Source organism: Homalodisca vitripennis, chromosome 6 (genome assembly GCF_021130785.1).
Source record: "Homalodisca vitripennis isolate AUS2020 chromosome 6, UT_GWSS_2.1, whole genome shotgun sequence".
Classification (NCBI taxonomy): Eukaryota; Metazoa; Arthropoda; class Insecta; order Hemiptera; family Cicadellidae; genus Homalodisca; species Homalodisca vitripennis.
The window spans coordinates 34,415,216-34,437,909 of NC_060212.1; the positions used below are offsets into that span (position 1 = coordinate 34,415,216).

Below are 22,694 nucleotides of genomic sequence, written 5' to 3' on the forward strand. Positions count from 1 at the left end.
TTCAGGTATCAAAAATGTAGTACTTTATACGAATTCTAATTGATGTTGAATTAAGAATGTATCGACTTTTATGACGAAACCGTATCCTTCCGATTGATCCTTCCGAATGATGAGTGGCAGATCTAGTACCTACTCATCATAATACTAGATAAGTAGGTGGTGGTGATATTTACGTACCTACTCAGGGTTTATATTTGAGTTTATCGACTCTAGATCAAATTTCTCAAGGTAAAAGTTTGAAAATGTTGATCTCTTGGAAAGATCCTTGATAATTTTGATATTTAATATTTAAGGAATTGCAAGAACATTATATTCAGTTTTTAAGGTTCAAGGAAGCCAATATTCCCATTAACTTCAAAAGCACGTAGTTTTCAGTTTATGTTTTTTAAAATGAAGAGTTCACGTACTGTCACTTTAGTTTTATTGATGCTTTCAGTGGTGTACATAGACAACTATTTCTGGGGGGGGGGGGGGAGAGGAAGGGTGCTAACTGAATGGATGGTTTATGAACTAAAAATAGAGGAGCTTAGGAATCTTCCTAGTGGAAGGTTTTTAACTTTAGGACATCTGAAAAAGTCACTGGGTACAAATTTAATTTATCTCTTTCAAAATTCCAGGAGGAACTTGAGCCCGTGAAGCCCCTCTTGTATACGCTACTGGATGCTTTGCTCTCTAATTGGAAAAAAAATTGCTGATTCAGTGGTCCAAGAGTTCACTGTCAGCAGTATTCATTATATGTTTAGTTTTTAAGCAACGCATGTTGTGAATAAACTCCAATGTCACTGACTCACCAATTTAAATGAGGAATAACCTCTTTACTCTTTACCAAAACCTTAACATCCTCCCTATACAACATTTGTTCACTTTTAAAACATTACGACTTTTTGGCAACAGAGGGTTCTCAAGGCGACACTATAATATGCGTAGCAATAAATTCAGATTATTCATGTTACCAAAATTAAACAAGTTTATAATAAAACAATCATTCTTATATCTGGGACCGAAATATTTTAACAAGTTGCCTACTGAAATTAAAAAAATGTAAAATATAAACTGAAAATATGGCTTTTAGATAAAAAAGAACTTATTTGTTTACAAGAAAATATTTGTTTAAATTATTTGTATGGTTAATTAATTATCATTACTTTTGTTTGCCTTTGTATTTGTATTAAATATTAAACTGTGTAATTTTATATATGAAATCAAATAACTTAGTAATTGTAGTTTTAAACGTTGTACCCATTGCAAACAAGCTAAGTCTAGGTTCATTGTAAAATTGTAACTGTCTTATCCTATCTTATATTATCTACTGTTCGCCTCCCCCACATCAAGACACGTCACAAACACTGCAAAGCTGCACGTCAACCTTAATGATATACTGAACTGAACTCAAATCTATATTTATTATGTATTGTAAATTTGATAACTAGCCACAATTACTGGTAACAGTGGTTAGTAATATTCCATTATTGTCATTGTCTTGTAAATTTGAATTACTGTGGAATAAACTTCATTATTCATTATTCAATAATAAACACAACCGCTTCAGGAAAACTTTCAAAGAAATGTCAAGTGCAATATCAGCGACAGCAGGACTGGTTTACTCGGCCTTGGAAGTGAACGTCGGTTTACTGTAACCAACTCACTGGATACTGATGTTCTACAGCTCTTGTGAGATCTAAAAATCTTGTGTTTTATGTAAGTCATTGCCATATTTATTGTGTGTGATATAATTGTTATATTGTTGAGTCTCTGTCAACTCTTGTGTTTGTGTTCGGGTTTCTTTACATTACGTCTATATAAGGAAGGTTCAGTTTTTACTCTGGCAGTATTTTAACTTGGTGAGTTTGTATTTATTGTTACTGTTTACAAAGATGTTATATTTGTTACGCAGTATTAAACAAGACTAAAACGTATGCATACTATAAATAATCTAATTCTAGAGAAGTACACACAGAAATTATAAACGTTCAATTATTACGTACGGTATTAATATTGATTTATTGTTACCATACATTAGAACTATACATACAAATATGACACATTTTTGTCTCGAACTTACGTATAAAAACAACTTTACTCTCCAAACTCAGGGCCCCATCTTTAAATTTAAATATAAAATGAATAAAGAGATTTGATTATCTTTGAGTGATTATCACTTATCTTAGAATAATTGTTTGGAATGCCATTTAAAAAGAATGGTGTCCCTGTTTTTCAAAAGGAAATTGTGTGTGAAGTCACGGAAAAAACTGATAGCGTATAATAACGTAATATTTTAAAAATCAAAAACGCATTAAAAATGCTAAAACTCATATTTTATTCGAATGTGAATATAATTTAAGTTAGAAAACGTACAAATGCAAAGGTTTGGTTTTGCAAAAACGTACACAGAGATGGTTCATTGCGTTGGTTTAACTAAAAAACATTAAAAATGTGACAATGCAATAAGGAAGATTTTATAATTCTTAGGCCTTTGCCTATTATTATATAACGAAAAGACATAATTTTAGTTTCAGTAAAAAGGTATTTGTATCATAAATATTTTATAAATTATGTATAGCATTAGGTATGTTCGCATTAAAAAAACTCAAGTATAATGTCCTAGACTTTGGCACTCTCCGTGTTTAAAAATCCGTTGAAATATTAAACAAAATTAAAGCTTAATTTAGTGAGGACCATGAAGAATTATCCTATTCTATAGTTATATGAGTTGATCAATTTGAGATCTGCTTGGCTATTTTCACTATACGAATAAATCGACACTGGACACCACAATAAATCTAGTCAGAACGTTGATCCTTCGTTTGGAGATCCTTGCTGGCGCAGTGCCGATGGCGTTAGGCATCGTGTCGCTACAATCATCGATGACCTCATCGTCTCGGCGAGTTTGCTGGCACATCTTTCCTGTACAAAGCTACGGGAGGTGATACAATATTACAGCTGTAATAACCAATTCTTACTCGTGTTCTTCGTTTGGAGATCCTTGCTGGCACTTTGCCGATACCGTTGGACATCGTGTTGCTACAATCATCGATGACCTCATCGTCACGGCGGGTTTGCTGGCACATCTTTCCTGTACAAAGTTACGGGAGATAGTATCTACTACAGCTACAATGGCCCACTCTTACTCATGTTCTTCGTTAGGAGATCCTTGCTGGCGCAGTGCCGATACCGTTAGGCATCGTGTCGCTACAATCATCGATGACCTCATCGACCTCGTCAGGTTTGTTGGTACAACTTTCCTGTACAAAGCTACTTCAGATAAAATCTTTTACAGCTATAATATCTCACTCTTTCGTTTTCTTCGTTTGGAGATTCTTGCTGGCAGAGTCCCGATATCGTTGGACATCTTGTCGCTACAATCATCGATGACCTCATCGTCCTGGGCGAGTTTGCTGGCACAACTTTCCTGTACAAAGCTACGGGAGGCAATATCCAGTACAGCTAAAATAACCCACTCTTACTAGTGTTCTTTGTTTCAACAATCTGAATAAACTTTCCAATCCTCTTATCGGTTTTGAAGCGAGCGTCCTTTTCTTGAACTTTTATCATAGTACTGTAGATTGACAAGTCTACATGATAGAACATATGAATAACACGTGTACAACATAAGACAGACCAGTTCAGATGGGGAAGTGTTAAAAATACTCTTTTTTTATTTGTACACTCGGCTGCGAAACAAATAGACAGTTTTCTTGCTTTGAAAATTGTAAATCCGAATGATTATTTGTCATTGCAAACGTCTACATTTTACGCATTCCAATTCACTTTTCATCCTAAAAACCCTTTCTTTTCAGCTAGTTTTTCCAGAAATGTAGTGTTATCTTCCTTGTGCGAAGAGAGACATTCATGCTAACTTTACGCTAGTATCTTAATCTATTTGTGGTTATCGTGTTCCCCAGCGATAAAAACGAACAAACGTAGCTTTCCCCCATATAACAGTCAATTTAATTCGCACAATTAGAGAATATTATTGAAATTAATCTCAAATGTCCATTGACTCAAGTGAGTTTATAATTTTCACTAGAATCTTATATTGATACTTATATTTCTCCTAATATACATTATACTTTTTTATTACAGTTGAAAGTTTATCAGATTTTCAACTGCTTGCAATCAATAAGTTATAAAAGTTACCAATCACATGGCGATATTTACTAATACATCTATCATTTGAAATTTTCCTTATGACGATATGTGGATAGGTTAATGGTTATCATTTATTTTTATAATTTTTCTAACATCATCATCATTTCTTAAAGACGATTTAAATATAAACTCAATAACAAATATAGCCCGTTACTATTAGAGCCGTTAATTAATTCATTGCCTTTGATAATGATAGTTCATTTATATAATTTAATTAGTAATTACTAGATAGTTCCAAAACATTATCTGACGTTTCATTATCTAGTAGTTATTCTTCCATAATGAAACGTAACACTATTTTATAACTCATTTTGGTGTTAAAATAAGATGTTTGAATATAAGACTGAAAACAGAATATTCTGTTACTTATACAAGGAAAGATACGTTTTAATAGGGAAAGTAATGTTTGGGAGAGGGAAAATAACCTGTCTTAGCAAAGAGGGAAATGATGAATTTCCCAAATCTCATCTGTATTGAAAAGTAGCCCATTACTGCAGAGAGTAATGGAAAGTATTTTACCTGACAATTTTTAACAGGATCGTTTATTATTATTTACAATACTAGTTTAGCGAGTAATCTGCTATTATCTGTAAATCTTATACTTTTTATACATTTATTAATTACGTTTGTGTAATAACGATTTTAAAGATTATTCAACAAAAAGAATATCTGATATAGTAATGAATATTAATACGTTTTCATCGAATTCGATCCTTTAAATTGTGCCTTGCTGGTAATCTAGAAGAATATACAAATATTTGATCTGAAAGGATAACAGGATTTCGGACATTTGCCATCGTTATAGGTTATAAAAGGTATATCACAACGTTTCGTGGATTGGAATCTAACCTCTTCGTCAAGTGGGGAAGGTATTAATACATACAAAAATAACGAACAGAAGGAAGTACCCATTTATACGTTACGTTTCAGTGATAACGTTTTTGAAGATTATTCAACAAAACGAATATCTGATCTAGTAATGAACATTAATACGTTTTGATAGAATTTTATCCATTAAATTGTGCTTTGCTGGTAATATAGAAGAATATTTTATAGTGACGCATAAAATGTGTGAAATGTATTTTCATTTTTCGTGTTTTAGCACGAAGAAGTTATTTTAGTAAATCTGAGTGAAACTATTGCTAGAATACTGTACTACTCTTTTAAGTTTCACGCTAGATCATGTGCTTCTGTACGAGGCATTAGGCCTACTCTGTTAATGATGTGGTCAGTAACAATCATTAATACATTTTTTAAGATTATATATATATATATATATATATATATATATTAATATGTATATATATATATTTATACATTAAATTGTATAAATGGCAATTGCCTTATTTAATTTCAATAAACATTGAATCGCAAAAAGTACTTGCTCCGCCGGGAGTCGAACACGGATCTCTCACTTGCCGGGTGGATGTGCTACCATTACACCACAGAGCGCTTACTTTTTCCGATTCAATTATTTTGTATTTGGCCGTATCTGTCACGTAAGCGTTTAAATAAGCAAACTAACATATGATCGGAAGACCAAATACCTGTCAAACGACTTTTATTTACATTAAATTGTATAAATGGCAATAGCCTTATTTTCAATAAACATTGTTTTTTGAATTCAATTAATTCAATGTTTATAGAAATTAAATAAGGCTATTTCCATTTATACAATTTAATGTATATATATATATATATATATATATATATATATATATACATATATATATATATACATATATATATATATATATATATATATATATATATATATATTTAATAAAACTAAAAAGGTAAAATTTTTGAGTTTTTTAAAATTTCTCTATTAAAACCAAATATAAAACAGTTCACACCAACGTGGGATATGGCCGTGCACATGTGAAATTAGTACTTTAATGTATGATGTCTTTTGTTGTTTTCTATTCTTGTTTGTCAGTCTAGTTTATTTGGATCACATAAAGTTTAAAACCAAAGGAGGTCTGTCTTCGCAGACCCTCAGATCAGACAATGATAGTTACCACAGAGATTACTGTCTGGAATAATGCTAATAGTCATTAACATAATCAAAATAGGACTTTACAAATATATTAATGAATACCTTCCAGTTGAACCCACACTGGGCACAGAAAAAACCGATATGTCACTTAAACCTGGGCAACCTTATGGGTGTCCTTTATACTCGTATAACCGGTTATATAATATTTACCTCGTATATAAAAAGTGTACAATTACGTTAGTGGTTTCATGATATGCAACTTTATTTGTTGCCAAGATCGACTTCTCGCAATGCTATAATTTTATGTGAAGTATTAAAAAACAAGGTGGTTTTGGCGAATTATATTTATTCAACACGCACATAAAATATAGTTGGATTGTGCAAGATTCTTCTTCATCTGGTCGGCACGTAACCGCATAACTGAACACAGCCTTGATCCTTATTTTCTTCCATGAAACAAAAGCGGACACAATAGCTGAACGAACAGCTGAAAACAGTATGTTTCCCACCCAAAAATTGCTACACAAATCTTTAAATGTGTCCAAAAACTTAAAAAAAAATTATAAAACAAATGAGACTCTCACTGAACATAATAAAAACATGCAAAGTCTACACAGCTCTTGATCATTTAATGACACATGTATAAAGCATATGAACTCTGTATTCAGTCTGTGGTATTTCTAAGGTTTATAAACCATTAAAAACAATCTACTCGGATAAAAAAGTTGAAGAAACCTCAACTGTACTTAAATCTAAAAGGTCTTCTGCGTGGCTTTTGGTGTTACAAGATATTCATTAATACTGGTGGGAAGGGGCTACATCCTGCCGAGATCCAAAGGTATATTCACCTTCTAGGGTGAATTGTAACACACGGCCCTATGGGACTAAATTCGACCTTTTGTACATTTTTTTGTTCTCTAAGGAGAAGAAGCTTATAAATTGCACTTAGTCCTATAAGAATCTTAGCGTTACATCCGGAGTGACAGGATATTCTGGATGGGTAAGGTTGGGGTAGGGATCGCCTCCTATCGAGATCCATGAAGAAGAATTAGATCACTAATCTCCAAGTCATGTCCCCCCGGAAGAAGAGGAGGCCAGCTCTGAACTAGCCTCTCCAGTCAAAGCAGGCAGGGGGTTGTTGAGGCTAGCAAGAACCTCTGTTAGTTAGGGAACGAACCCCACCAAACTCCAACAGTCACCTCCTGCAGTAGACTAGACCTATCGAATTGCCCTTGCACCCCAGAGTCTCGACATATGCGGTCAGTGATGTGCCGCTCCTGGACATCCATAAGGTTGCCAGATTTAAGTGACACATCGGTTTTTGCTGTGCCCTGTGGTAGGTTCAACTGGAAGGTTTTAGCCAGAAGTGATCCCTTCTTTTGTGCACTATGAATATGATACAAATAATATTATTTGATTTGATTCATTTGATTTAAGGAAGGATAATGGAGATTAGCTAACTTCTACCACTAAAGTGGGCATGGAGAGGTAATTTCTCACATTTAGAAGGAAACCTCACCATTTCCAATATTCATTACTGCATGAAATGGACTTGTTGATCTACTTTTCTCGTTACCCCAATATCATGTGATTAGTGATGTTCAATTCCCGAGTATCCAGTATATTGCTCAAACGTGATTACGAGATGTAATTCCTATTAGAAGGTATGAACTGGCAAAAATTCGTGACCAGGAAATCACAGCCACAGTACTATAGTGTAGAAAACAAAAATATCTGTTAAACATTACACATTTGTTACCAATAGTAATAAAGATGACTATGAAGTATAAATGTCTATATTAATTACTAGTTTGAGAAGTTCAGCCAAAATTACGTAAATTGAACTTAATCTGGCTATTTAACTTATATTGGTGTTTTCAGTGAAGTAATGCGGGAATTTCCAAGATAACCTTCAGTTAGATGCTCCTCCCCCCCTCCTGCATGAGGAAATTGGCATAGCTCAGTGTTACCGCGGCGAGAGCATGACTGAGAAGACATCGTTGTTCGTCTGGTGTTCGGTTCTCACAGTAGGATCTGTCCTCGGTCAGAACAATGAATGTAAGTACTTACATCTTGTATTATTTACATCACTAATTTGCACTTATGTAATCATACAATCCACTTTGAGAGGGTCAGCTTTTTACGTCATATGCAATCAGTATGATACGTCCTAACACCAACTGTAATACGCATTTTTTGAGATCCTATCTTTACAAAAACTAAATCCTATATTTAAAGATTGTACGAATCAAGAATCGAACCATCAATACATTAAACACACTTTTTATAATTTATAAACACGTCATAATGCAATAAAATTTGTTAAAATTAAAAACAGTACAAAAATGAAACTTGTCGTTATTTTTTTACAAAAGGTATAACACAACGTTTCGGGGATTGGAATCTATCCTCTTCGTCAGTGGGGGAGTTAGTACATACAAAAATAACGAATAGAAAGAAGAAAAGAAGGGAGTTTGTTACTCGTGAATTGTGCTCGGGACTTGTGCAGTGACAACGCCTGGACTGGACTTCAAGCAGCTGTTGGGTAAGTTTGAACCCTTTTCTTTCCCTTATTATCTTCTCTTTGTTGTTTATTTTTGTATGTATTAATTCCTCCCTAACCTGACGAAGAGGATAGATTCCAAGCCTTGAAACGTTGTGTTATACCTTTTGTAACATATAACAATGACAAATGCCCGAAATACTGTTATCCTTTCAATTCCTCCATAGAGAATTAACTTTCAACAGAGAACTCTTATTTTTCACTAGTTAATCTGAATTACTATCTTTTTGCTAGAACTCATGCTCGAGTTTAATTTTCGCTGTATTTCATAACGATTAAGTGACTGCTGTTGTAAAGTCAACGTTTCATCTTTTTCTAACTATTACATACGAATATTCTACCAAAATTAATGACTATTATTCAACTTGACTTTGTTTAGATTTCTTCTCGGACCAACCCACTATGTAACACTAAAACCACTATGTAAATGACCTATTTTTGTTGACGTACTGTATTTAGGGCCACGAATTAACCATATAAAAATGGTGATATGATACATTATTTCAGACTAAACTGTTATGCTATAAACGTTATTACAGTTCATTTCCTTTCTACACAACATTTTTTACTTGAACTAAAATGTAATTTAGATTATTTGTTAGTAAAATTGTATCTGCAAAATAAATAATGTCTTGCTGTGGAAATGCTAACATTTTCAATTGCAACCACAATTTATTTTTACATGGATGTTCCCACCCCGTCAACTTATCGTTAAGGTACAGTCAACGAGGACCTTAATTGAACGAGAAAATTTCAGGCAAGGAACATGAAAAGATAGTTACTATGGTTTATTGCTAATAATATAATTTATATTTACAGGAATTGTATTTTGTTCATGTGGTATTAAAATGATTTTTATAAAGAAATGTTAAGTTGGTAGATTGTAACAGATTTTACACTGTGTAGATTTTTATTTTATCAAACATTACTGATAGAGATTGCTTGTATAAACAAAAGCAGTAGATATTAAATGTTTTATATTGTAAGTTTTGCATTTCGATACAATAAAAATAAAACATTACTCATACTCAAAGATTAATTGATAAAGTTATTTTAATTTTATTTTCTTATCGTTACAGTATCAAAGTGGTTAGATTTTTTTAGTATATAAATGTCCTTTTCAAAATCTTAGAAAGACGCTATAGAGATAAGAATCATAGCCCCTTGGACTTTATTGTAGATACTATATATATACATATATATATATATATATATATATATATATATATATATATATATATATATATATATATATATATACTATATTGCTCTTTTCTGGAAAATGTTTAAAAAATATTAAAATAGCCAATTTGATTTGGAAACACCGTTGTCGTACAATATTCTGGATGATATTTCAACAATATTTAAAAACAATTCCACGGCGCTTTTTATGGGAAAGGCTATCTCTTAAAACGATCAATGTAAACTTCACGCTAGCATTCAGTTAAGATTAGATTAAGCTTTTAAAGGAACACGATATTTAGGGGTTACTTACATGCCTACCGTAGGCCCCACTTAGGACTAATGTAGAGACAGAATTTACAGTAATATATAGAGAGTCAAAGGCCACACGGTCTAAGGCATCGGACTATGGATCCGAGTCCGATTGAATTGTTGTCTGTGACCGTAGCACTTTTCATCATCACCTTGTACTACTGTATCGATTTTCCTAATTATCATAATTAATTTTTGTTTGATAAGATCCTCGTCCAGCCCAGTGGCCCATGAGGAAAGAGAGAATAATAAGGCTAAAAAGGGGTCAGCATTTCCTTAACAAAATTTAGTTCCACTACGCTTAATTTATGAAAAAAAAAAAACACTCCAATAATTTAGGAAAGGTCACTAAATACAGGATTTGAGGAACTTTGCAGTGTCATTGAGGATTTCGATTTTGATGTTTTGGGTGTTTCCGAGACGTGGCTTAATCCAATGACGCCCTCAGATTGTTTCAGGGTGGCTGGCTACAATCTCTTAAGAAGCGATAGAATGATGCCACAGACTTCAAAACTTCAATCCGGTGGTGGAGTCGGTATGTATGTGAAGTCCGGTCTGACTTTAAATCAGATTTTTCTTGACAACATTGACAGTCGGATGGAGTACATCTGTTGTAGAACTGACATAGGAAACCACAAACTTTGTGTCTGCATAGCATATATAAGCCTCCTGAAACTCCTTTACACTGGGTTCCTTGTTGCAGTCACTTTTTTATTGATCATGTCTTAGGTGTGGACTCAGTCATTTTTGCTAGGAGATTTGAATATTAATCTTCTTGAGCCTGTTAAGGCTGAAGTGAAATATCTGACAAATTTGTTTGGCTCTTTAAGTCTTTCTCAGTTGATAAGGGAACCCACACGCACCACAGATTCGTCATCAACACTTATTGACCACATTATTGCAGACAAAAATTTCGTTCCTAAACCCGTAGGTTTAATAGACATTTCAATCATGCTTGATGCAAGGGGAAGAAAGATAACTGATCATAAGCTTGTGTTTTGTGATATTTCTCGATACAAACGCCCAAAAGGAAGCTAAGTATATAGCCTATAGAAACTTTCGAGATTTCGATATGGAGAGTTTTATTGATTTTGCATCAAACACTAACTGGGACGAGATTAAAGAATTAAAGTGTATCAATGAAATGAATGACCGATAAACTGACAAAAGCTATAATAAATATCTTTGACATATGTGTTCCGTTAGTTAGAAAGCGTGTCACTAAAGATAGAGCACCATGGCGTGACGATTACATAAAAAGACTAACCGTAATGAAAAATAAATTGAGGAACGATTATGTAAAAACAAAATGCCCCACCATTAAGCAATCTTATTGCAAAATTGAGAAATAATTTAAACAATGCCCATAATGCTTGCAAAGAAAAATATTAAAAAAAAATTAAGATCTGAAAAATCCTAAAGCTTTCTGGAAGGCGATGCGAAGAGAAGGAGCGATGAATACTGGTCAAGATAATACGAATACCTGCAAAAATAACTCCAGATGTATTGAACACTTACTTTGCTCAAATGGGTGCAGGAAACACCTCAAGTACAGATATGCTTAATTTTTTATAAAAATGACTCACACAGTGAAACCAGGAGTGATTTTAAATTTAGGCAAGTGAGTGAGTATGAAATAAGACAAGTAATAAACAGCATTTCTTCATCAGCTTTCGGAGTAGATGGTATATCCATCCATATGGTGAAAGGCTTAAGTCCATATTGATCTGGAGTAATTACTCACCTTATCAATAAATCACTGATGGATGGTTGTTATCCGACGGCATGGAAGAAAAGCGTCGTGGTTCCGCTCCTCAAAGTACCCAAATGCTTCTACTGCCTCTCAGTTTAGACCTATTTCTTTACTCCCAACTATATCAAAGGTGATGGAAAAAGTCGTGACAGAACAAATTATTTCATATATTGAAAATGAGAAAATCGTGTCCGAAACACAGTCAGGATTCAGGAGAGGCTTCAGCACTTGCTCTGCACTTTTTAATATGGTCGATGAAGTCTGCAGGGCCAGAAATAACAAAATGTACAGTGTCGTAGCTGCCCTGGACTACAGACAAGCCTTTGATTCGGTAAATCAACTAGCAAAGTTGAAGTTTTACAGGTTCGATGATTTGTCTCTGAGGTGGTTTTTTCATCGTATTTGAGAGGCAGGTCTCAAGTGACAAAGGTTGATGGTCAGTTTTCAGAATGGTTACCTACAGCTGTAGGAGTTCCCAGGGGAGTTCTTTGGGCCAATTCTGTTTATTTTTGTATGTTGCAGGTTTGGACAGCCAGTTAAATTTCTGCTCATTGCATGCCTATGCAGATGATTGTCAACTCTTGCTATCTTACCATCCCTCAGAGGCAAACGAGGCTTGTATTCAGCTGAGAAATGATTTGTTAGCAGTTAGTAAATGGTCAGAAGATCACGGTCTCAGGCTGAACCCCTGAAAAGTGTTCGGTCATGCACTTTGGTAAACAGACCCTAAATGCTGATATGGGAAATATTTCGCTCAATAGTGTTGATTTATTAAGGTGTGATAGGCTGAAGATTCTTGGAGTCAGCATAGACTCGGAGCTTACTTTCAATAGCCAGATTGAGTTGATACATCGTAGAGTTATGTGCAAACTTAGGATGCTTTACAGGCTGAAGAATATTCTTCCCGAGGCTGCAAAGTTGCAACTTGTGCAGGCCCTTATTTTCCCTATAATCGAATATTTCACTTCCCGTGTTTGGTTACAGCTTGAGTCAGGAACAACTTACAATTCTTCATAGGCTCCCAAAACTGTGCAGTAAGAAATTTGTTTACAATATTCGTAAATTTGACCATATTACAAGTTACCGCCGGAAAGCAAGTGTGTTAACTATTAAGGAGATTTGTAGGAGACAAACTGTCACCATAGTTCACAAGATTCTTGACACTGGTAGACCTGCGTACCTGAACAAAAGATTGATGTTGCGGTCGGCGGTCAGGAACGTCATACTCGGCAGGACGCCATGCTGCAACTGCCGAGGGTTCACCTGGAGAGGGGCAAGAGGGATTCTCGTACTTTAGACCCAAGGAATACAATGCCCTACCACCTGCTGTTAAAAACCCTACCCTTAAGAAGTTTTAAAAGGAAGTTAAAAGAAATTAATTTAAGTTATTAGGTAGCCACTTATGTATACTTTATTTTATGCTGTTTCAGCTTATTATGTAATTGACCTGAGTTAATTTGAAAAGCAGTTTGTAAATACTGAAATTCGCTTGAAAATAAAGTCATTATTTATTTATTTTATTTTTATAATTAAAAATTATATTTTTTGTGAGGCCTTTTGTGTTCAATGAACACATAATCAGAGCCACATAACTGAAATAAAAGTAAAGTAGGAATACAAACAATTTAGGCTTAAATAAAAACACATGTCATTAAAAATACAAAGAGATCAAATTTTAAAGACCGTCCAACCAGGAAGTATGTCTACTGTATATGTAAAAATTAATATTTAATTAGATTAAAGGCAGTAACGGTGAATTTTGGAGAGGTCCAGGCTCATTATTTACTAAATAATTTTGGTTCTTCTGCATAAAAATAGTTTCGTAAGCATCGAGGAAATTTTTTGTTTTTGATTTCTTTTAATAATTTGACTTGTGAAAAGCAATGTCCAGTATGAGCATGGACCTCTTCAAAATTCACCGTTACTGCCTTTAATCTAATTAAATATTAATGTTTACATATACAGTAGACGTACTTCCTGGTGGGACGGTCTTTAAAATTTGATCTCTTTGTATTTTTAATGACGTGTTTTTATTTAATTCTAAATTGTTTGTATTATTACTTTTCTTTTAATTCAGTTATGTGGGTCTGATGATGTGTTCATTGAACATGAAAGGCCTCACAAAAATAAAATTTCTTAATTATTGGAGTGTTTGCTTATAAATTAAGCATTTGATTCCAATAAGAAGAAGCTGGTTCCACTAGTTTTACAATCTAAATAGAAATGTTTTCGTAACAGAACTGTAGCACTGTCATCTACAGGTCTGCTGCAGTTTATCACCAACGAATAAAACTGTCATTTACAGCTCAGCTGCAGTGTATCACTAACGAATAACACTGTCATTTACAGCTCAGCTGCAGTGTATCACTAACGAATAGCACTGTCATTTACAGCTCAGCTGCAGTGTATCACTAACGAATAACACTGTCATTTACAGCTCAGCTGCAGTATATCACTAACGAATAGCACTGTCATTTACAGCTCAGCTGCAGTGTATCACTAACGAATATCACTGTCATTTACAGCTCAGCTGCAGTGTATCACTAACGAATAGCACTGTCATTTACAGCTCAGCTGCAGTGTATCACTAACGAAGACTGTTCTGAGCTGACGACCTGCATCAACCTGCAGTGTGAAGACCCCTGCCTGAACCTCTGCAAAGGCAACTCCAACTGCCAGGTCCGAGGCCATGTGCCATACTGCTCCTGCAAACCTGGGTTTGCAGGCGATCCCTTCACTGGCTGCAATCAGCGGATTTCAGGTTGGTTATTGCAGCATTCATATATAAGCATTATCCTCAGTGAATCATTCCGGCGAGGAAAAGTCACTGAAAATCAGAATTGCCTGTTTATTTGCAGTGAAACCTTGTTTGATACGCTGTAACACAAGTTAAATATGTGTATGCGAAACTGGCAGTAAACAAGGAAGGAGTATGCCACACCACGTGTCACGTAACAGGCTTTCCTTCAAGTCTATAACTCTCGAGATATCCTGCCTAGAGACAGGCAATTAAACTGAAAAAAATGTTTCCAGTCACCAAGCAAATAGAAGAGAACGTCTGTCCGCCTAATGAGTGATAGACTTCAATGGATCTCAGTCAAACCCCATGGAAAGACATAGTAATAATAATATCAATAATAGTAATAATAATAATAATAATAATAATAATAATTATTATAGCGATAACAACAACAACAACAATAATAATAATAACAGTATAATAACAATAATACTAATAATAATATTCTTTATTGCAGGAAACAATTAACAATAATTTATTGTATTGCAAGCGTCATATAAAAATAAAAGTCCTAATCTAATAACTAACACAATTTAATTATAAGTAAAAATAATATATAAATCAAATAATAAATATCAAATTAAAATTACTTTTCGGGTACGTGTCACCTGTCGCCGGTTCCTCGATTATAGCCAAATTTGCTTGGATATGAGGAGGGAGTTAGAAACATTATCTTTTAAATTTTACTAAAATGCCCTAGACTAAGAAGTGTTTTAATCGAGATTTAAATTGTGTGTGGTTATTGATGCGTTTGATCTCTTCAGGGAGCCTATTGATTAGCCTTACACCAACTTGAGATAGCAAGTATTCAAAAACAGTAGTTCTGTGCTGTGCCATACGAAAGTTGTCCCGGCCTCTAGTTCCGTATTGGTGTACGTCGCTACCCCGAAGAGAGACGCACTTGAATCGGCAGTATAGCACGACGTCCAGTATATAGAGGCTAGGCAAAGTTAGTAATCCAAGCTCCCCGAAGGCCACTTTACACGACTCTTTGATTTAATTTGTAAATGATTCTGACAGCTTTCTTTTGCATTCTAAACTCTCTACTAAATTTTTATCTAGAACAGCCACCCCACAATCTCAGACCATAAGCTAAATGTGGACGTATTAGGCCAAAGTAAGCTGTCTTCAGAATGTCCAATGAACATGCACCCCCATCGAACTCGATATTGGTATGTAAAAATGAAACAACGCAAAACTTCACGTCTCTGATTCAATTAGTTTTTGACATATCTTGCGAGCAGACAGACAGACAGACTGACAGAATTGAAGTTTTCAGCCTCATCACTGAGTGGTAGGTTTCACTAACGATCATTAACTAATTCCATATTATTCCGTTCACGTTCCTAGTATTGTGAAAACTTCACTGAAAACGTTTTAGTTATTTTTGTTATGTGTATACTACTGTTGAAGAACCGTATAATAGCTATGCAAAAACTTTGTTTCGAAATCGAATTATAAACAATAATCCACATATATTTAATTGTATTAGTTACACAAGAGATAACTCAGCTAATGCTGTAGTTTAAGGAACGGAAAAGACGAGCGCTCGAACTGCCATCTGTGGAGTGAAAGGTTAAACTAGCTTAGGTAGGGCATGATCAGTAACAGTTACGTGGCGCAGCTCTAGCGCCAGATGTCAGAACTAACTGAAATAATCCGTGGTTAACTTATTTTGACCTATTTTCTAAAACCCTTCTACAATCCATTGATAAAAGTGAATATTTCAATTCTTATCGTTGTATGAGATATGCACCTACATCATGAAAACCATTTGGGTTGCTTTGTCTGATATAACTGGTTTTATCAGTAGACAGATGAGGAAGTTGCCATACTTGTTATAACCATCCTTACTTAAAGAACTCCTAAACCCTTATGCAGGCTATTGCAAAACTTTCTGTCCAACTCTAATGTTGGTACTGGTCAGTTCAGTTACTAATCTCAACCCAAAAAACGCCTCTCTCGGCACTAAAGCAATTGCTTTGATTGAAAACGAATTAACAGTACGTGAAGTGGCAAATGTCACAGGTTATAACAGATTAAGCATAACAGAGCAGTGATTCGGTTCAGGCTGATAGGAAGCTATGAAAGAAGACCAGGACAGAGCCAAAACTGCAAGAGATGAAAGGTAAGTTGTCCGTTTGGGTCTGAGGAATCTTTGTTGAACATCCGTTGAAGTTTGTAACGAGCTAAGAAGAGTTTGTCCCACTTTTGTCACACATTTTCCTGTGTGACTTGCAACCAATAGAATCAAAGATGGTATTCAATAATTGCTTATGTTTGGTTCCGTAGCTCTAGCGCAGTGTGAAACTAACGAAGACTGCCCGAGGGATCGAGTCTGTGCCAGGAAGAAGTGCGAGGACCCCTGCCTGGGAGTTTGTGGTTATAACTCCACCTGCCAGGTCCTCGACCACGTCCCCTATTGCTCTTGCCGACCTGGCTTTTACGGTGATCCCTTCTCTAAGTGCAATCGACAATGTGAGTATTTAAATGTAATTACGTTTATATGAACCGACTGTACTGACTGTACATCAGGATTGTAGCCCATTAGAGCAATGTTAAACCTCGTGAACTTTTATGAACTCAGGTTTAGTCTTAGAATTACTGGATGAATTTCATTTTAAATATATCATTAATACATATACAACTGATTTTTTATTTGTATGGCACTTTTATTGGTCATTCAGAAAAATATCTCGCTCTTTTACTTCATCATTTGAATATTGAAGAAGTATTCACTTATTAAAACACGTTCACGAGGACGTGTACCCCATCTGGTACACGCGATCTTTCACAACTGCCGTCGTGTACCATATCGGGTACACACCGGGCTTTCATAAAGCGCGTCGTGCACCTGATGAGGTACACGTTGCTATGCATTTCCTTATTGCGATTTTATAGTTTGCATCTCTTGGGGGTTTCTTAAATTTGACCAGCGTTTAAATAAATACCTCAGACGATCGTGTACCATGTCGAGCGCACGATTGATTAATTTTTATAGTAAATTAATCTTTTGTACCCCTGGGGATACACGGAGAAAAATTGAAAAAGAAAACACTGAAATGACATTATTTGTGTGAAATTGCGAAGCCTACATACTATTTTTGTTTTAATTGACGTTTAACGTAAAAACCCGATTACGGGGTTTTACCATTACTATTACAAAATTGAACGCCAAATAGCCGTTGCGTCGTCGTGAATGTATTAATAGCAGTACTTTTGTTAATACGCAGAGGTGAATTGAAGTAAATCAAAATGTTATTTTTAAATAAAGACACTGTTATATCGTTACGTTCAAAAATACAAATAACAGGGTAAAACTCGGAAGTGTTGTAACATTGTTCTTTTGGGAATGTCTTGGAATGGCAACATTGATGACTGATTTTTTTGTTGCTACTTTTGTTCTTTTATTGCTTATTAATATTCTTGCATTGTTATTGTAGTCATTTTTATAGTATATTACCGTTACTCTATTTTTACTTTTATGAAATTCGATTATTATTGTTATAGCCATATTCATAGCATCACTTTGTGTTATTTCTTAATGGTCTATTATTCATTACAATTTACTTTGCTGTCGTGAAGTGAGTTGCTGAAATTCATTGTCTTTTTCGGCATGTCTATTAATTTCTTGGTCATATTTGTTGAAGATTTCCTCTGCAAAATGCTATTACTATAGGTAGATAAATAAGTGCAAACACAAATTTATGCCACATAAAGTATTGATTTTTACATGACTTTTGTATTGAGTTTTTTTTAAATGTTTGACTAAAAAAGATCTGAAAATCTTTTTGCTGGTAGATTAAATTAACTAGAACTGTGTAAGAATGCCGAGTTATCTATGGACGTCCAATAACAGTTAACAACTGTTTCAGATCGTCCAGGAAGTTGGCCGCCGTTTCCGGATGCGAGAAAACGCTACCAAGTGGAAGCTATCAAGGTACAGAAATCCTGTTTAGTTTTATTATCTTTCCTTAACTTTCACCACCTTTCCTCCTGACAAATAACTAACTTATGTCGTAATAGTTAAGTCTACATTTTATTTTAGTTAAATTTATCTAATTAAATGAACATAAATTAGTAGACGCCTTAAACAAAGAAAGGAGTTTTATTCCAATAATCCTACTAATACTATAAATAATTTGTATGGCAAGACATTTGTCCTTCCATCACGCAAAACAATGTCTCAAATATCTGGGAGTATACATAGATGATGCTTTATTTTGGCAATGCTAAATGGATCATCTGTGTAATAATCACAGCTCAACCCTTTATGTGTTGTGACTACTAGAAAAAATTAGTGATGAAAAATGGACAGGAACTGCGTATTTTGCTTTATTTGACACACAATTAAGATATGGAATGATAGTCTGGGATAGTTTTCTTCTAAGACAAACTTGCAAAGAATTCTCTTCCTCCAGAAGAAAGCAAACCGGATAATGGCAGAATTGGGAATCCGACACTCATGTCGTGATGCATTTAAAGATCTTAAAATTCTGACTGTGGCAGCACTTTTATTATTGAGAGTGCTCTGTATATTGACAAAAAAACCTGAGCAAAGGCATTAACATCCACAGGTACAACTCTGCAAGCCCATTGACTGACGATCTTTGAGAAGCAACCAACATATATTGGTGCTAAGTTCTTGAACATTCTGCCAGAGGAAGTGAAGAGGACCAGTGCTGCTGAAGTAAAGAACAAACTTACCAGTCGGCTTCTTGAGAAACCCTACTACACTATTAAGAAATTAGAAAATAGAAGAAGACAATAATAACTTGAAGTATGACAAAAATAAGCTGTAACATAACTTTAACAGTAATTAACAACGTAATTTTTCTTTTTCTCAACTAAACGTTATATGTAACGCCAAAAGTATTCTTCTCTTTATATGTTAAAAAGATATTTGTCTATTGTCTATACACAGACAATAAGCCAGACTCTATCAAAGTGCATTAGATTTTATAAGTACTTACTAATTGTATATTGATTGCACCCTATTACTTAAACGCCATAACAGCAACTAAATGTTTAACATGAAGAGGCTGGAATAACCACAACATTGGTGGGAATAGCATTTCAATGCAAATTTGAAATTGTTGCTCGATTTCACTTTCCGCCAATGAGCTTCTTCAAAGTTGAAAACTAAAGTTGTCGTATGATGACCTCTGAAATCTGAGGTTTACGCTTACCTGAAAGAATTAAAGTATATCGGAACAGCAAGTACCTTCTTACTGTGTATATACTCGTATGTTCTTGGCCCTTGAACGAAATTCAACAAACAGGGTCTTAGAATAATGGTTAAACCAATCTAGTTAAATAGTAAATTTTTATTGTTTTAATTAAAATGTTGTTGCCTACAGACAAATTGGTTCGGAGCTTTCGCTCAGTGCATGAACCATGGCGGCAGGCTTGCTGTCATCCTTACCAAGGAAGAGAATGATAAAGTTAAGGAAGAAATCCTCAGATCTGGTGAGTTTACGCTTACTAACCATTATTTTACGTTCGATAATAGAACAGCCCGATCTATTAATTTTGCAGTGGAATTACCCACAACTACGTAATAAGTTCTACGACCACCAGGTTTACCATTGGGTGGTTAGTCCAGCCTTATAAGTACTAGTGACTTATTTATGCACCTCAATGAGGACATTGCCTGTGAAGATTGTTATAAGTGGTTGAGGTATGTTGAGGTTTGTGCAATAAAAATGTAACATTCAAAATGAATTTTAAAACGCACCTATAGTATTAAACCAATACATTTACATTGAGAATAAGGTAACGGTAATAATGGCATTTATTTTCTTGAACATCACGGTTTCATAGTAAGACTTAGTTCAATCCTAGTTGGAGATTATCTTAATATTCGTATCATACTCAACATATTAAAATTGCTTTAGTGCAAAGTGTGTATCAGAAAATAGAAAATGTGGGATAGATGACAAAAATAAAGTGAAAACCGGTATTTTTTACTGAAACAATATCTAAAATCACTAACTACAAAATAAGCTAAAAAACATAAATTCCAAACAAACTGAGAAAGAAGATAACTACAATAGCCTGCTATGGTGATTATATCTTATGTGAAGATAACACCAGAAAAACTCATAACATTAATGATAAACTTAGGATTTGTACTGTTTCAAGCAAATATAATAATCTACCAACCCAAGTTTCTTAGCAAAATTAAAACCTTATAATAAACATTAGGATAGCAACAATGAAGAGTGTAATATGTATGTATAATTTACGGTTGAATCAACAACAACGTACTGAACAAACATCGAGATTTGTACTGAGAAGAATAAAAACACATTTATTATTTATTATTGAAAAGTAGAATATAAATTTAGTAGATCATTTATAAAAGAAAGGTATAGGATAAATTTTGAATGATAAAGTTTTGTTTATAAAAATATATTATGGAAAAATTTCACGGACTTCAACAAGGTAATCTTTTGGGCCCTATCTTATTCAATCTCTACAATCAACAAAAAACATACTGAACAATCATTGAAATTTGTAGTGACAAGAAAAAAAAACACATTTATTATTTATTATTGAACAATAGAATATAAATTGGTAAATCGTTTATAAAACAAAGGTATAAGCTAAATTTTGGATGAGAAAGTTTTGTTTAAAAAAATATCATCATGGGAAATTTTCACGGACTTCCACAAGGTAATTGTTTGGGCCCTATCATGTTTAAACTTTACACAGCTGACCTCCCGCTTCATCTAGATTGAAGAAGGCTAGAAAATAGAATACCCTTCATGCTCACCCCTCAATTATAAAAGGATTTGCAATTTTGTATTTCAAGATTCACTGTTCCTGCTTCAAAAGAGCCCTGCTCGTGTGGTTAAGAATGTGCCCGTGTTGTAGGTTTGAGACCCCAGTTCTGGCTTGGAGGGACGGACTACCCCCTGGGGAACCACTGGACATGGATGAGCACGGGGAAACCCTTCACGTTCACGGACTGGCACAACAACCAGCCGGACAACTGGCAGAACAGGCCTGGAGGGGAACATTGCCTGGAGTTCTGGGAGACAGAATCTCTTCGCTGGAACGACAGGAACTGCCTGGATGAGTTGTACTCGATCTGTGAGTACTACGACTCTGATGACAGTTCGTACGACGTGAACTGGCGACTGGGTGAAGGCAGAAGATAAAAGGGATCGCTACGTTGAACTAATAAATGTCTTATTTATTTATTCGACTTTGGCTTTTGTCATTCGTCCTTATAATATCATTACCCACTTTTGAGTGCTTTTTTTGTTTTCATATTGTCATCGCGATATTTCTATAGCCTCCTATCTTATATATATAAAAATCTTGAGTCACGATGTATGTTGCCAATAAACTCCAAAACGACTGAACCAATTTCAATCAAATTTCACATGTATCCGTAATTTAGTCTAACTTAGAAGATAGGATAGTTATTATCTGAATTATTCGCTTATGTCGTGAATATAAACGAATAAAATGAAGAAAAGTTTTCAAAGCGCCTGCACATTATAACCTGCAATTACGAGATAGATACGTATATTAAACAGTGAAACACTATTTGAAGGCGCTAAGTTATGATGTATAATTGTCTAAACTAAATTTTTGGTTGAACTTAAAGGTTGAGTGGTAGACCACTTTGTAATAAAATACATTATGCATGTACAATACATTTTTGACATATTTTCTTGATCGTGACATCAAGGTAAAATCTACATCGGGGTTGGAAATATAATTTACTTCAACCAGAAATGCTCATACGAGGGCAAAACTTACGAAAAGCGTGCGAAGCCGCGGGAAACAGCTAGTATGCTATAAGCCGTGAGCACTTACAGAATTTGATATTTTGTTTACTGCCAGTGTGAGGCAACCTCTACCTAAAAATCTACTTCCAGTCAAGTATGTAAGGTATGCTAATTCAAGCTGTGTCAAATAT

General features: G+C 34.5%; 1 protein-coding gene across 2 annotated transcripts; it reads left to right on the forward strand.

Annotated features, from left to right (window-relative positions):
• The first annotated feature begins 1,613 nt into the window (after positions 1 to 1,613).
• Positions 1,614 to 21,971, forward strand: LOC124364259 (neurocan core protein-like). Of its 2 annotated transcripts, none has more exons than XM_046819601.1 (7): positions 1,614 to 1,698; positions 8,030 to 8,206; positions 14,528 to 14,719; positions 17,051 to 17,236; positions 18,634 to 18,698; positions 20,119 to 20,227; positions 21,638 to 21,971. In XM_046819601.1, exons 2-7 carry the CDS (start codon positions 8,131 to 8,133, stop codon positions 21,922 to 21,924), a joined length of 915 nt encoding a protein of 304 aa, XP_046675557.1. In that variant the 5' UTR covers positions 1,614 to 1,698; positions 8,030 to 8,130; the 3' UTR covers positions 21,925 to 21,971. The 2 variants fall into 2 exon arrangements, with proteins under 2 accessions (XP_046675557.1, XP_046675556.1); XM_046819600.1 differs by having other exon boundaries at positions 1,642 to 1,841.
• Positions 21,972 to 22,694: the final 723 nt, after the last annotated feature.

Excerpts from the sequence above, each read along its gene's own strand:
- LOC124364259 (XM_046819601.1), top strand. The coding sequence starts at position 8,131 with ATGACTGAGAAGACATCGTTGTTCGTCTGGTGTTCGGTTCTCACAGTA. Across the intron at positions 8,207-14,527 it reads CCTCGGTCAGAACAATGAAT|CTCAGCTGCAGTGTATCACT; the intron begins GTAAGTACTTAC and ends TGTCATTTACAG. Across the intron at positions 18,699-20,118 it reads ACCAAGTGGAAGCTATCAAG|ACAAATTGGTTCGGAGCTTT; the intron begins GTACAGAAATCC and ends TGTTGCCTACAG.